This window comes from Fistularia commersonii, chromosome 4, assembly GCF_037954325.1.
Source record: "Fistularia commersonii isolate RoL2024-O1a breed Wild chromosome 4, RoL_Fcom_v1.0, whole genome shotgun sequence".
Classification (NCBI taxonomy): Eukaryota; Metazoa; Chordata; class Actinopteri; order Syngnathiformes; family Fistulariidae; genus Fistularia; species Fistularia commersonii.
The window spans coordinates 9374094-9386821 of NC_141287.1; the positions used below are offsets into that span (position 1 = coordinate 9374094).

The 12728-nt window shown below is 41.3% G+C and overlaps 2 protein-coding genes across 5 annotated transcripts; both read right to left on the reverse strand.

The window, feature by feature from the left end:
* Positions 1-122: 122 nt before the first annotated feature.
* asb11 (ankyrin repeat and SOCS box containing 11) lies at positions 123-3626 on the reverse strand. 2 transcript variants are annotated; one of them, XM_086144558.1, is made up of 7 exons: positions 3421-3626; positions 2975-3054; positions 2759-2866; positions 2043-2193; positions 1830-1964; positions 908-1096; positions 123-803 (listed from the first exon to the last, which is right to left on the reverse strand). In XM_086144558.1, the coding sequence occupies exons 1-7, from the start codon at positions 3515-3517 to the stop codon at positions 679-681; spliced, it is 885 nt and encodes a 294-aa protein (XP_086000684.1). In that variant the 5' UTR covers positions 3518-3626; the 3' UTR covers positions 123-678. The 2 variants fall into 2 exon arrangements, with proteins under 2 accessions (XP_086000684.1, XP_086000685.1); XM_086144559.1 differs by having other exon boundaries at positions 732-824.
* A 365-nt stretch (positions 3627-3991) lies between these two features.
* Positions 3992-10999, reverse strand: piga (phosphatidylinositol glycan anchor biosynthesis, class A). 3 transcript variants are annotated; one of them, XM_086144556.1, is made up of 8 exons: positions 10899-10999; positions 9946-10167; positions 9697-9858; positions 9332-9602; positions 9053-9185; positions 8148-8280; positions 7094-7300; positions 3992-5500 (listed from the first exon to the last, which is right to left on the reverse strand). In XM_086144556.1, the coding sequence occupies exons 2-8, from the start codon at positions 10129-10131 to the stop codon at positions 5237-5239; spliced, it is 1356 nt and encodes a 451-aa protein (XP_086000682.1). In that variant the 5' UTR covers positions 10132-10167; positions 10899-10999; the 3' UTR covers positions 3992-5236. The 3 variants fall into 3 exon arrangements, with proteins under 3 accessions (XP_086000682.1, XP_086000681.1, XP_086000683.1); XM_086144555.1 differs by having other exon boundaries at positions 9697-10167; XM_086144557.1 differs by lacking the exon at positions 9946-10167 and having other exon boundaries at positions 10899-10964.
* Between the last annotated feature and the right edge of the window lie 1729 nt (positions 11000-12728).

The following is a 12728-nucleotide window of genomic DNA, read 5'->3' on the forward strand; positions in this document are numbered from 1 at the left end:
TTATTCTTAAATAACCCTGGCCATGTAAAACCTGCCAATGATCTAATAACCATTCCCTGCATAACTGAAGTATAGAATCAATAAAATTCTATTGTTGGAATTCATTCACTGTATTGAGTTATTCACCTGCACTTTGCACATAACCTGAACCTGATGTGAACCTGAATTTGACATCTTTACTCTTGAAACACAAGTACCCAATGTCTAAATGTTATTATGTGCAGAATGTAACCACTGTATATGCTCCAGTTGCAGGAAAGTAAAATGCTCCAGGTCTCTACAAAGGTGACCTTGCAGGGTTTGCATTTGAATACAGACATTTATCCCAAAGCAACAACTCCAGGTCTCACTTTACCTGTCTTTTCTTTTTACATGTTTTTCTTAAATACAGATACTATGATGTTTATTTTTACTTAAATAGATCAAAATTATTACAAATCACAAAGCTCTTCTGCATTCCCATTGCAATGTCTCACCTTTGTGATCTTCAGTTGGACTAAATAGACTCAACTTGACTCAAAATCCATATCAAAACATTGCAGTCAGTTTACAGTTTTGACATTCTTGAAAAAATCCAGCAGCTGCAAAAACATTAAAACTAAAGTTTGGAGGGCTAACGCCAGTCAAAAGAAGTGGAAACCCCACTCAGAGCTGATCTCTCAGCAGGGCAGAGATGTCTTATTGAAAAAGGAGGTAGTTCTGGATGCTCTGTGGGAGGGAAAGGCTTGAGGCTCTATTGAGGCGAATCCTTCCAAGACTTTGGCGGATACGGAGGCGACACAGCTGAGCCAGAGAGCAGGGACCTGGTCAGGCCAGAGAAGGAGCTATTACACTTTCTAGGCAATAAAGAAATTTGTTTCTGTGTGTGGGTGTGTGTGTGTGCGCGCAGACCAACAACTCAACACACCTCTTTTCAGCAATACATTTCGAATTGGACTGTTTGATTTCAACAGATCAAGCGGAGTCTTTCCCTCTGCGTTGCGACAGCAACCATCGGCCCCAAAGTCCAGCAGCAGTTCAATTATGTTGGTTTCACCTGCATGAACTGCAGCATGTAGAGGGCTGTCCTGTCCACACCCTATTCGAACATCTGCCCCTGCACAGACATAGACAGAGAGACAGAGACACACACACACACACACACACACACACACACACACACACACACACACACACACCAAACAGCAGACAAACTGACTATTTCATGGATTTCCAATTGATAAACCAAGAATGTAATGGTTTGCATTCTAAAGAAAGTGACAGAAAAGTAATTTCAATGTTATCTTATTGGAGCATAGCAGTGAAAAATATTGAATTAATTAATTTCTTGCCATGAAGAGTATGAAATATACACAGCTTAATACCTATTCTAGCTAAATTAGTATCTTTATAGCCAGTATACTAGTAATAATGACTCTTGGTATAAACTGCTAAAATGATTTTTGATAGAAATTTAGAGTATTTTAATTAGCCCTGAACTCTGGTCATCCTCTTCTCTGTCACCCACTGTATTCTCAGACTCTGGTTTCCCCATTTCCGATAAGGCTTCTTAAAGATCTAAAAATATCAGGCCTGAAAATTTCCGACTCCAGGCACGAAACCAATAGACCCCAATATTTAAAAATATTTAGGTAAAACAAAACACTTCTCCTCTAAAATGTAAGAGAGGTTGTATTTGATTTTGGGTGCCGTCTGTGTGATATAAAGCACTAGAGGTGAAAGCAACTAAAGACAACATTTAGGGGTTTTAAGCTTTTGCCCTTGTTTTTTGTCTTGGAATAAGTAGAATCAGTGTGTTGCTTTGGTTTCCCTTAAGGGCTGCTGGTTACCTTGGTGTAGCAGCACAGCCACACAGGCTGCAGCCTGAGCCACACAGGCTGAGTACAGTGGTGACCCAACGACTGGCAGCTCCAAGTTGATCTGAGCACCAAAGGAAAGCAGAAGCTCCAGACATTCTCTGTGGTCTGATGAAGAAACAGCACTGGTTGTGAACCTGCGCAGTAACACACCGCTTCCACACTAACGTGGATGTGCAAACACACCTTTCTTTGAGGCCTCATGGATGGGCGACACCAGCTGGTTTGGTGAGTAGACCGAAGCTCTGTGCTGCAAGATCAGCCGGACACAGGCAGAACTCCCACTGCTGCAAGAGTTGAAGAGAGGGGTGGCGCCATCTGTTGACACTGCATCCACCTGTGGCAGCAAAATTAATTTCTTCTGATAATTGAAGAAGTGCTTTCAATTATAAACATACAATAGAATTCATTAAGAGCACGCAAAACCTAGGACAGTGACCCAAACTTTCATCACTAAATACACATATACAAAATACTTCCACTGTAAATTAAATAAATTCTTTTGGATAAAGCTTGAGTTACTATTGCACAACCCCGCTTTTTTTTGGCATGCACAATTTATACAAGAGGGAACTCGGTCATTACTTCAACCCCTACACTTAAGATAATATTCATTCAGTTTAATGTAGTAGCTGTTTACTTCCTACAAATAATAGTTTCTTGTATGCTAAAATTGATATTACTTTTAAACGATCCATATAATGTCTTTTGGCATCTCTAATGAACATAGTGAGAAGTGGAGGATAAAAATTTAATTCCATTTAGTCTCAATAGAACTAGGTACCTTTCCTCTAGATCTCCTGTTACACTGATGAATCATTCAAGTGTTAAAAGTTAAATGAAAAAAATCTATTCAGTTAGTTTAACTGTGTGGATTTTTTTGCAATGTGAAGAGTTCTTACATTTGCCCCATTGTCCAGAAGGTACTTAGCACAGGCATAATGGCCACCAAGACAAGCCTCGTGGAGAGGAGAGACTCTGTCCATGCTGAGCGAGTCTACATGGAAACCCTGCAGGGGCCGGAAATCACTGTCAGGTTTGTATTTGTACAGCATCATATTGTTAGACAACAATGTTTGCTGTGTGGCCATATCAAGGAGTAGCCATATTGAGTTCACCTGAGCAATGAGCATTCTCAGCTGAAGCAGTCTGCCCTGGTAAGCCGCTTCATGGAGAGGAGTTCTGTCTGAACCGGTGTCTTACACACAGAAAGTCATCAAAAAACATGAGGAAAAGTTGAAAGACACTCAGAAACACTCATGGCCATGTGACCTTGCTCCTCATTGAAATTTCAAGATGCTCTTGTTTAAAGACTGGACTTCTCTGGTTTTAGGGATAGTCCCACTTCTTATCACAATGCCCAGTGAGCTTCTAATCGGAGATTCTGGGATATTCCTAACAATACTATCAGTATACAGACCCAAAACTTTAGCTTTTAACATCTACATCCATGGTGATAGAGGCATTTGTGGGATACTGTCACACCTAAAAATGTATCTAGCAATCCATAAATATTGTATCCAGTTTAATCCAACATAATTCAGTTGAAGGGGCTTGGACTTACCAGCCATCAGAGAGTTGCATGCCAGGCCCCTGTAGATGTGCGAAGGGCTCAGCCAAAAATGAGAATACAATGAAATATCAGTTTGAACAACGGCCATGATGAAAACAACCCAAATTAAGGCTTCTCCAAAAATATCCAAAACTCAAACTCTCCCAGATGGATACACAAAACCTGAAGGGGGGGCCTTCCTCCCTGTCTTATCTGGGTCCTTGGCCACCTCCCCCACATTGCCACTTCCCGCCCACCCATGTCCCGGTCCATGGAAACAAAACTACAGCAAGTGCATAACAATGGTGGGTGAAATAGGCCTGCACAGATACATCCTGAAATGAAGCACCTAATAATGCGCATGTACTGTATGAGGCTAAAACATAAGGCCACAATAGTTTGGACAAGTTTGTTAACACTGTAGATATGAAGGCAACACATAACACACAGTGACTACAACAACCCCATGTTCAAAAGCCAGAACCCTGTGATACATTTTCAGTAAACTGAGTAAATCTTGCTATCAATTTCAATGAAAGCTGAGAATCAAAAGATTGAAATGTCAAAGCACCCATAGACAAAGTTTTTTCTCTATGTGAACTGATTTACTTCAAAAATGTTTATTTCAAATTTTTTTCACCTCTTGATTCAATAACATAGAGCTTTCTCTTTTTAAAGGCATAATAGAGTGACATTTCTAATGAAAATTCAATACTAAATGCAATGTAAGAATTTCATTATAAAGGGGAACCCAATGCCTTACCATGAAAGGCATTAAGAGGATAGTCATCTAAACCCTTTTCCCTTTTGTAGACCTTAACTGCTGAACATATATTTTAAGAGAAATACAACATTCCAATTTACAGTACATCATTGTAAAACATTGGTCAGAGATTTCAGCTTCATGCAAATATGTAACAGGAGAAAAATAAACAAAGTAAACTTCACTGATATCAAACTGAACCAAGTATCAACAAGGTTTCTCAGTTTTCATTTAAAGGGCATAACAGAAATGATCAAATCCTACACTTACTTGCTAGTCATATATTATACAAAAATAATAAAAATCTCAACATCTTTGCACCAAGGTCTGTTAAATAAATATCTATGCTATGATCAAGGGTGTTCCCTCTTCACTCCTGCTAATTCTATGTTTGACTTTCTTTAAATCAAGTCAGGTAGTGTTTGTTTGATGCTTTAATAATCAAACAAGACAAACTGAAAATGCAAAAACATCAACATGTGAGGGAAAAATATAAATGCTTGATGAAAATAAATATTGAAGAATTTATTTTTTGCAACAATTCTTCTTTAATAAGTCAGTTAAAACGTGGAAGCTGACAGTTTTAATCAGCACTGAATGATCATGTATTAAATTTCACCAATTTTTTTTAGTGGGCTTGGTTGGTTCGGATCCAAATGCAGTCACACAGGAGACAGGGAGAGGTTGTTGTGTTTAGAGAAGCATGATCAAAGGTGAAGATGGAAACAAAATAAAACCTCAGCCCTGCAGGAACAGGATCACAGCAACCTTTGGGAAGTTCTAGCGATGAGGAGACTTCAGAGCCGGCTTCTTCGGGGTGCTGTAATGATTGCTGAATTGAGGACAGGTGTAGAGTGCCGCTATCTACTTGTCCCAAACACTGGAGAGCGTGCCTCGCTGGGCGGCTGTGCCCATGCCAACAGCCTCTAGAGTGGGAGGTTGTGAAGGAGGTTTAGGCACACTGCTTGGAGTCGAACAATTTTGAGTCATAAAGAGGAGTTAGAATGAAACCATGTTGGCCTGAACAGTTATTTTTGGAGTGATCAGTGTCATAACATTACAGAATCAGCTGTTTTTCATGACACTGTTAGATAAAGATGCTTTCTTGTTGACAGGGTCTTTCCTCCACAGTCCAAGAGGGCCAGTGGCATCTACAGCCATATCTATGATGTGGTCAGGGACCAGCCACCGCAGGAACTGAAGGAACAGAAAATCCAGAACAGCAACAAATGCAAAGATGGAGCCAGCAACCGGGCCGCAGTGAGTTCTCAGCCTCCATAATCGTTTATCCAGCGGAAGCACCTCTTCTCCAGCCACTCTGTCATACACCTGGGAAAAAAAAGGATCGGTCATCAAGTAATTCAGATGAAGCATCAGGTCAACTGAAAATTTCTTTTTTCACAAAGATTTTCTGTGGCACAGTCATAAAAAACAAAAAAATAAGGTCAAACGGGATGCTACCAAAGGTGTGAATGTATACAGTGCAAAAGATGGATGAAGCGTGAATTAAAGAGTGCCCTGTTATTGTTCTGTCCTCTTATACAGACCTCGATACAACGCTGTAACAAGGAAATGTATCATTCACCTTTTATAGAGACATTAGTGTAAAGAGGTTCTCAGTCATCTAGTACATGGTTAAAACTTGTCAATCTTGTTCCTGTGGCAACTGAACTTGCTTTGCTGTTCTTCCCTTGAAGATGTTTCATCTCTCATTTGAGAGGCTTCTAAGGTTCAAATGGACTGTGGGGAGTCGAAGAACAAATATTTGTCACACATACCGACCGATATTTGCTCTTTGACTCCCATCACCCCCTTGAACACAAACGAGGGGTTATCAGATATATACACTACAGAGCCAGGAACATCCCATCAACCACTTAAGGCAGAAAAACTAAGGTCCAATATATAAGAAAGCTCTTAAATCCTGTGGCTACCCTAATTTGGCCTTTGCAAAATCTGGAACCAATAGAAGTAAGATTGCCGAACAGGAGGAAGACATTAACGAACAGAAGGATATTATCATACCATATGTTGCTGGTGTTTTGGAAATACTCAGAATGCTTTACAACAAACACCAAATACCAGTACACTTCTAACCGAATAATACACTGAGTGCAACTGAAGGACAAAACACCCAGGCACAAGATCAAAAATGGGATGTATGCTGTCATCTGCACTGAGGAATGTGATTATGTCTACATTGGGGAACCAAACAACCTCTGCACAAACAGATGGCCCAACTCAGGAGAGCCACCACTTCAGGACAGAACTCCACGATCTATTTATACCTGAAAGATAAGGGCCACTCCTTCTAAGACAGCAATGTTCGCATTTTTGCTGTAGAGGACAGATGGTTCGAGAGGGGAGTCAAAGAAGCTGTCTTTGTCAAAATGGAAAAAAAACGTCTCTGAACAGAGGAGGGGGTCTAAGGCACAACCTTTCGCCCACTTAAAACCATACTGGGTTCCATCTCAAGACCGATTACCTCACACAGACCAGGCCAATCTGTACCCTCCAACCACTGAGGAAGAGCCACCACCGGAACCAGACACCAGTAACTACCAATAGAGATTCAGTCTATGTGATCCAACGGGTATCTCTCCTTTGTTTTAATTCTGAAAATTTCGGCCATACCATTTCAAAAGTAATCCATGTAGGCCCCCAGGAGTTGTACCTTTGTTCCCACCTGACAACAACCCCCTTCGACCCAGTGTCTGCAAAACAACTCCCCTCTTGGATAAGCGGTGAAACGTCTTCAAGGGAACAGAATCAAGTCTAGTTGCTATGGGAAGATTTTGAAAAGAATGATTGCAATGAGATGCAATTTTCTTGTGACAAAAGTTTGTAAAAGGGGCTCAAAGTTTTTATAAACTACAGAAGAAAAAAATGAGGGAATGTGAGCTGGTTACAGTTGAAACCTACTTTTTCAGTTCTCTCTGCAACGTTTCTCCAGGAATACAAGTTTCGCACACGTGCATGAATGGACTTGGGAGAAGGAACTGATCTTGAACGATGCTGAGCAATGACTTTTTCCAGACCGTGACACAGGGACTGTACTGTTGGTTTACAAAGGGTGATCAAGTCGTCAGGCAGCACCTCAGGAATGCCACCCACACGAGTGCTTACCACCTTGGGGAATAAAAAACAAAAGCATAGACTGTATCAGGGATTTCCTTAGACAAGCCCAGGTCCAACCCAAAAAGGAAGTTCTAGTACCACTTTAAACATCTTAACTTCTTTTTGGCAAATATGAAATGACGAATGATCATACAGTAGGACAGCAGGGATTAATTTCATTTGCCCTGACACAACAAATTTCATGTCGGCTGACAGGTCCGCAGTATGCAAGTAGCCAGGAAGATCCTAAAAAAATTGAAACCCTCGTGGTCTTATTTTGATTTGAATGCTTCATTTACATTGCTTTAAGCATATTCTTCTAAATTGAACAAAATTTTGTATTAAAATTCCTTTTAAGTGGCTATTATGAACTTTTTGCTATAGTATACAATCTTTATGTTTTTTTCTTAATGTGACTTATTTGCACTGCATTTATTCTGCATGAATAAAGGTTCTATCATGTGTTTTCTTAAGTTGGAAGCAAGGAAGCACTCAGAGACACCACACATTTCTTTTTTCGAGTATACAAGTATGTGCAGCTATTAAGACTGAAAAACAACTGATGTTTACTGTTGTTTTCATTCCTTGCAAAGTTGTGATAACACTGCTTTTAGCCTTCACTGTCTTGCAAGCGTCTGGGTCATTGACTGTCAGCTACAAATGTCTTTGTTCACTGCATGTCCAAGGTTGACTGTGGCCAACAACCCTCTTTGCAATTCTTTTCACACCTTGTTTTTCTCCATTTATGTGCAAAGTTTTTAATCTGTGTGATGGGGCTGATTTAAACAGCCACCTACAAGCACACTATCACCTAACAGATATTCCCTGCCCCTAAACAGAAACTGGAGTGAGTACAGACCTGCAATCCACAACAGGCTCCCTCCACAATAGCCATGCAAAAAGCTTCGGTCAGAGATGTGTTGAGGAAGATGTGACCCTGAACCAGAACTCCACGAACATCTTTGTGCTCCAGAGCCCCCAGAAGACGAACCCTGCAATGATAGATTTAAAGTACATAACTAAATTCTAACAGCAGTCAAACAAGAGCCCACTTCATCATTGAGTGATGGGGGAAAAAAAGATATTCAACAGCCAAGTGAAATGTGAAATTTAACTGACCTTTGTCTTAATTTAGTAGTAAAATTATGTGATGTGAGTAAAATCATTCACATCAACTTTAAAAGTATTGTCTATTTGTCAAGGGTCATTGTTCTCATTTTAGATACTTTTTCCTGCTGAACTAAAATGGAGTCGTCACAGTGGAATAGTTTTGAAAGTCATATTATTATGTCTCACTTTGTCGTAATGTCTTACTCTTCTCTAATCTTTTGAATGAGACTTTAGTTTGTTTAAGGTGCCAGAATGTCAGGTTGGTTGGTAAGATTCGATGGATGTGGGATTTCAATTTGTGGTAATCCTGAGAATTGAGATCAATGCAGTAATTGTCAATAAAACTCATTCATGTACCTTGAACAGTTATTTATTGGACCATAGACAGAACTATTTACGTGGGTGAACCATGGCTATCGTCCACCCGCAGCAGGGGAGCAGTTAGGGGTTCAGCGTCTTGCTCAACGACACTTCGACACACACCCGGAGGAGCCGGGATAAACCAGAAATGTTCGGTTCCAAAGTCGATTGCTCTACCTGCTGCGCCACGGTGCCCCCATTCAAAAGTCTTTACATGTAAATGATGGCAGGCATGATGCAATTGGAACACAAACCTCTGCGATGTGTTAATATGGAAAAGGTAAACACACACACCTGTCGTGCAGTCGGTATTTCTCTCTCACTTCCTCTAACACAATTCTCTTCGGCCCTTCTCCACCAACAAGGAAATGCAAATCTGGATGCTTGAGGCATAGCTCTGGAATTATTCCACCAAGAAGATCAATTCCTGCATACAAGGTAACATTGATAGTTATAGGACCTGATCCAGGTAGACTGACATATATTGTTGTTTACCAGCAATCACTATTACTATCACGAATTCAGATATCATAAAAAAATGTCACAACATATAATTAAGCAGCTTATCTGTACCTTTTCGGTAGACAAGACGGCTGATCACTACAATGGTGATTCTGTCATCCTGGCGTTTGGAAGGGTCGGGAGTGAAGTCTGTAGTGTCAACAGCGTTGGGAATAACAGAAACTATCTCTGGGTTTAGTGTTGCACGAAGCACTGTATTCTCTTTACTGGTATATGACACACACACAATGTGGTCTGTGTCACACAATGACACAGTCAGAAGCTTATTGGTTAGGACAGAGCTGACATCAGCAAAGCCAAATAGTGAATGGTCAGTGAACACCTGCAATTGATAAAAAGGTAAGATCAGTGGAATAAAGGTTTTATTACTCAAAGGCAATTTAAAATTCAAGTGTAGTGCTTTAAGAGACAAATACCGTGTTAAGGCCCATGGTCTTTGCATGAAATAAAGCATCGTGCGCCATTGCCGAGAAGGAGCTGTGGGCATGCACCACAGTAATACGTTCTCGAACAAACACACAGCGTAGAAGAGGGAGACTGTGGAAGCAGGTGGTTGCTGTGGACTGGTTGTACATCACCTGCAGGGGGAGGTAGTACACCTTCAGTCCATTGGTCAGGTACCTGATGCCCTTCCTTCTGCCATAGGCATGGGTTGCAATCACCACCTTGTGCCCCTTCTCAATCAGACACTGTGATAGCTGGTAAATGTGACTTTCAACTCCACCCATGTTGGGATAAAAGAAGTCTGACACCATGCAGATGTTGTGCTTTTTGCCAGTGATCTGTCCAGACTCTGTAGGTTCCCCCAAGCCTTGCTGGGAGGAAACCGCTGATCCCCTGCATCGGCTCATAGTAGATTTCCTTTGAGGTAGTGAGGATCGCCAGTGCTGAAATCATCAAGTGACTCAATCAATGAGTAAATAAAACTGATACTTTATTCTCATTTAATAGGTCATACTTTCATTAAATACAGTCACTGCATACATCTGTATCTGCAGGCACATGTGACTGTTTACTCAATTCATTTTAAAATATTCCATGTTGTTCTAGTGAAATAATCGTTTTACTTTGTTTCAAACTCTTGAGTTTCTTGTTTAACCGGCACGATTGTAAAACGTTTGTGTTATTATCTGACACTAGCATTAAATGTCTGAATCACTTCTTTCAGAAAAAACAAATCATTATCTAAGTCATAGACTTGTAATATTCTACTGCCTCCAAATCTCGTTACGCGTGTTGAACCTGTTGGCAATCTGGAGTTAACTATAGAAGGCTAGCAAAGCAGCGGATTGCAGGGGAAACTCTAGCTCAAGTTCCACAACATGGTCTACAGATGGCAATAGATAAGGTAAAATAAATGAGACGACGAAAAGTAAAAAGTAAACGTAAAGTAGCCTCCGATTAACTGCCAGAACTCAATCGAGAGCGATCGAAATAAGAAAGAGGACGGCGACAGTGACAGCCCGTCACTCGCTTTCATTTCAACCGCTCTGACTCGATACTGTAATGTAAGGTGAAAAGTGCATGACTAGCAATGGCTTCGGTTTCTATCTCCATTTATCATAAGCATCGAGCTACCTCATGCAACTAATGCGCTTTCTCAGCGAAATTGTCTTACCGTCTTATCTTCTTTTCCAACTGACTAAGGGTCCACAATAGTCTATCCGTTGCCGAACCATTTCTTCACACAGCTGCGGCTACTCAGTAAGCAGCCCGCGCTACTTCCTGGTAATGACGTAATACGCAATGACGTTCGTCCCCAATGGCCTAAAGCTTGTTTGCTGAACAAAATCTTTTTACTGACCGTTGTGAATGCAGAATAATGTAACAGTCGAGTAAGAATTAGAGACATATATGACATCCTTTGGTATTTGTACATGTAGATTCGTTTGAAAACTAAATGGCAATTTCTAAGGGAATTAACTCTCAATGAGGCCAACCTAATGGGAGAAAAATGATATAACATAGGTTATATATCACTCAAAATAACCTAAATGAATATCTTTAATGGGTGGCATGCTGGTGCCCACAGTCTAAAAAAATGCAGCTGATTAAATGGAAAAAATTGCCTTTCTATATATACGGCCCTGCGACTGAGTGACCAGTCTGGGGTGTACCCTGCCTCTAGCCTGGTGACAGCCGGGATCGGCTCATGGATCCCCCGCGACCGTGAGTGGAGGATAAGCAGCAGACGACACATGGATAACTTTGATTGCGTGGCAGGAGTTCGGTAAGACCACGGTGAACAACTTCAGTGTAATGGGGATGGCGGGCTGCTTACCATAACTCGAGATGCCATACACTGGTGAGAGGAATACTTCCAAGGCTTCCTCATCCACGATGACATGGCTTAAAACGAGGAAGCAGAGTCGGGGGACTCTCCCATTTCTCTCCTATTTTCTCTCTTAGGCTGAAGTTGCCAAAGTAGTCAAAAAGCTTCTCGGTGGGGATCTCATCAGATCTCATCCAACCCTGGGAGTGGATGAGATCAGCTCCAAGTTTTTTAGGGCTAGATGTTTTGTTCACGACTGAGGGAAGGATGGAGCAGGAGATCAACAGGCAGATCGGCGAGGTGTCAACGGTGCTAGTGAAGAAGCAGCTGAGCCAAAAAGCGAAGGTCCCAATTTACTGGTCAATGTACATTCCTACCCTCACCTATGGTCAGGTGCTGTGACTGAAAGAACAAGGTCAAGTGGCCAAAATGGGTCTTCTTAGCAGGGTATCTGGGCTCTCTCCAAGATAGGGTGAGGGGTTCAGCTATCTTGAAGGGGCCCAGAATGAAATCACTGCTCCTCCATGCGGTGACGAGCCAGATGAGGTGTCTTGGGCATATGGTCAATATGCCTACCTGGTGACGTGTTCCCGGCATGTCCAAACAGAGAGGCCCTGGAGAACTATGTTTCTGTAACATGCTTGTCTTCAAAAGAGTTACGGACACCCGGGGAGGTTGTTTAATCCTTGTTTTTACTGAGCACACTTTTTAATGACACTTACAATTGTCATTATGCTAGAGGTCTGACTTCTACTGCGCATTTAGCCACAGTAATGTGAACCAATAATGCCCTCTCCTGGACTGGGGTAGTTAAACACTACAACTACTATATTCCTCCCCCACATATTTTTTAAACACTTTAACATGGCAATCGAAATTGAACTAGCTCTTCCGTGTTCTAACAAAACATTAAACAGTGCAAGACAAAGCAGTATATGAAGCCTGATCCAAAAGTACAACCTTCGCACTTTACTTTTTTTTTTTTAACTTAACATGCATAGTCATTAAAATAAGCAGGTTTAGACACAGTCCGTTGTGACTACTATACAGTAGTTTCTATGATGGACCAAGTGGCTCAGGAGAGGGAGGTCTGGGCCTCTGCTTCAATTGCTGACCTCTCCACCTGACCCCACTACCCAAGGATGGATGGCTGAATGGATGAATGGATGGATGGAT

What these genes read in the sequence shown, in the direction of transcription:
- piga (XM_086144555.1), bottom strand. Translation starts at nt 10,131, where the DNA reads ATGAGCCGATGCAGGGGATCAGCGGTTTCCTCCCAGCAAGGCTTGGGG. An exon ending in GAGCCTGTTGTGGATTGCAG is followed by an intron (nt 7,301 to 8,147) that starts GTCTGTACTCAC and finishes TTATTCCCCAAG; the next exon opens with GTGGTAAGCACTCGTGTGGG. An exon ending in TTGCAGAGAGAACTGAAAAA is followed by an intron (nt 5,501 to 7,093) that starts GTAGGTTTCAAC and finishes TTTTTTTCCCAG; the next exon opens with GTGTATGACAGAGTGGCTGG.
- asb11 (XM_086144558.1), bottom strand. Translation starts at nt 3,517, where the DNA reads ATGGCCGTTGTTCAAACTGATATTTCATTGTATTCTCATTTTTGGCTG. An exon ending in ATGCAACTCTCTGATGGCTG is followed by an intron (nt 3,055 to 3,420) that starts GTAAGTCCAAGC and finishes TCTGTGTGTAAG; the next exon opens with ACACCGGTTCAGACAGAACT. An exon ending in TTCTGGACAATGGGGCAAAT is followed by an intron (nt 2,194 to 2,758) that starts GTAAGAACTCTT and finishes TTGCTGCCACAG; the next exon opens with GTGGATGCAGTGTCAACAGA.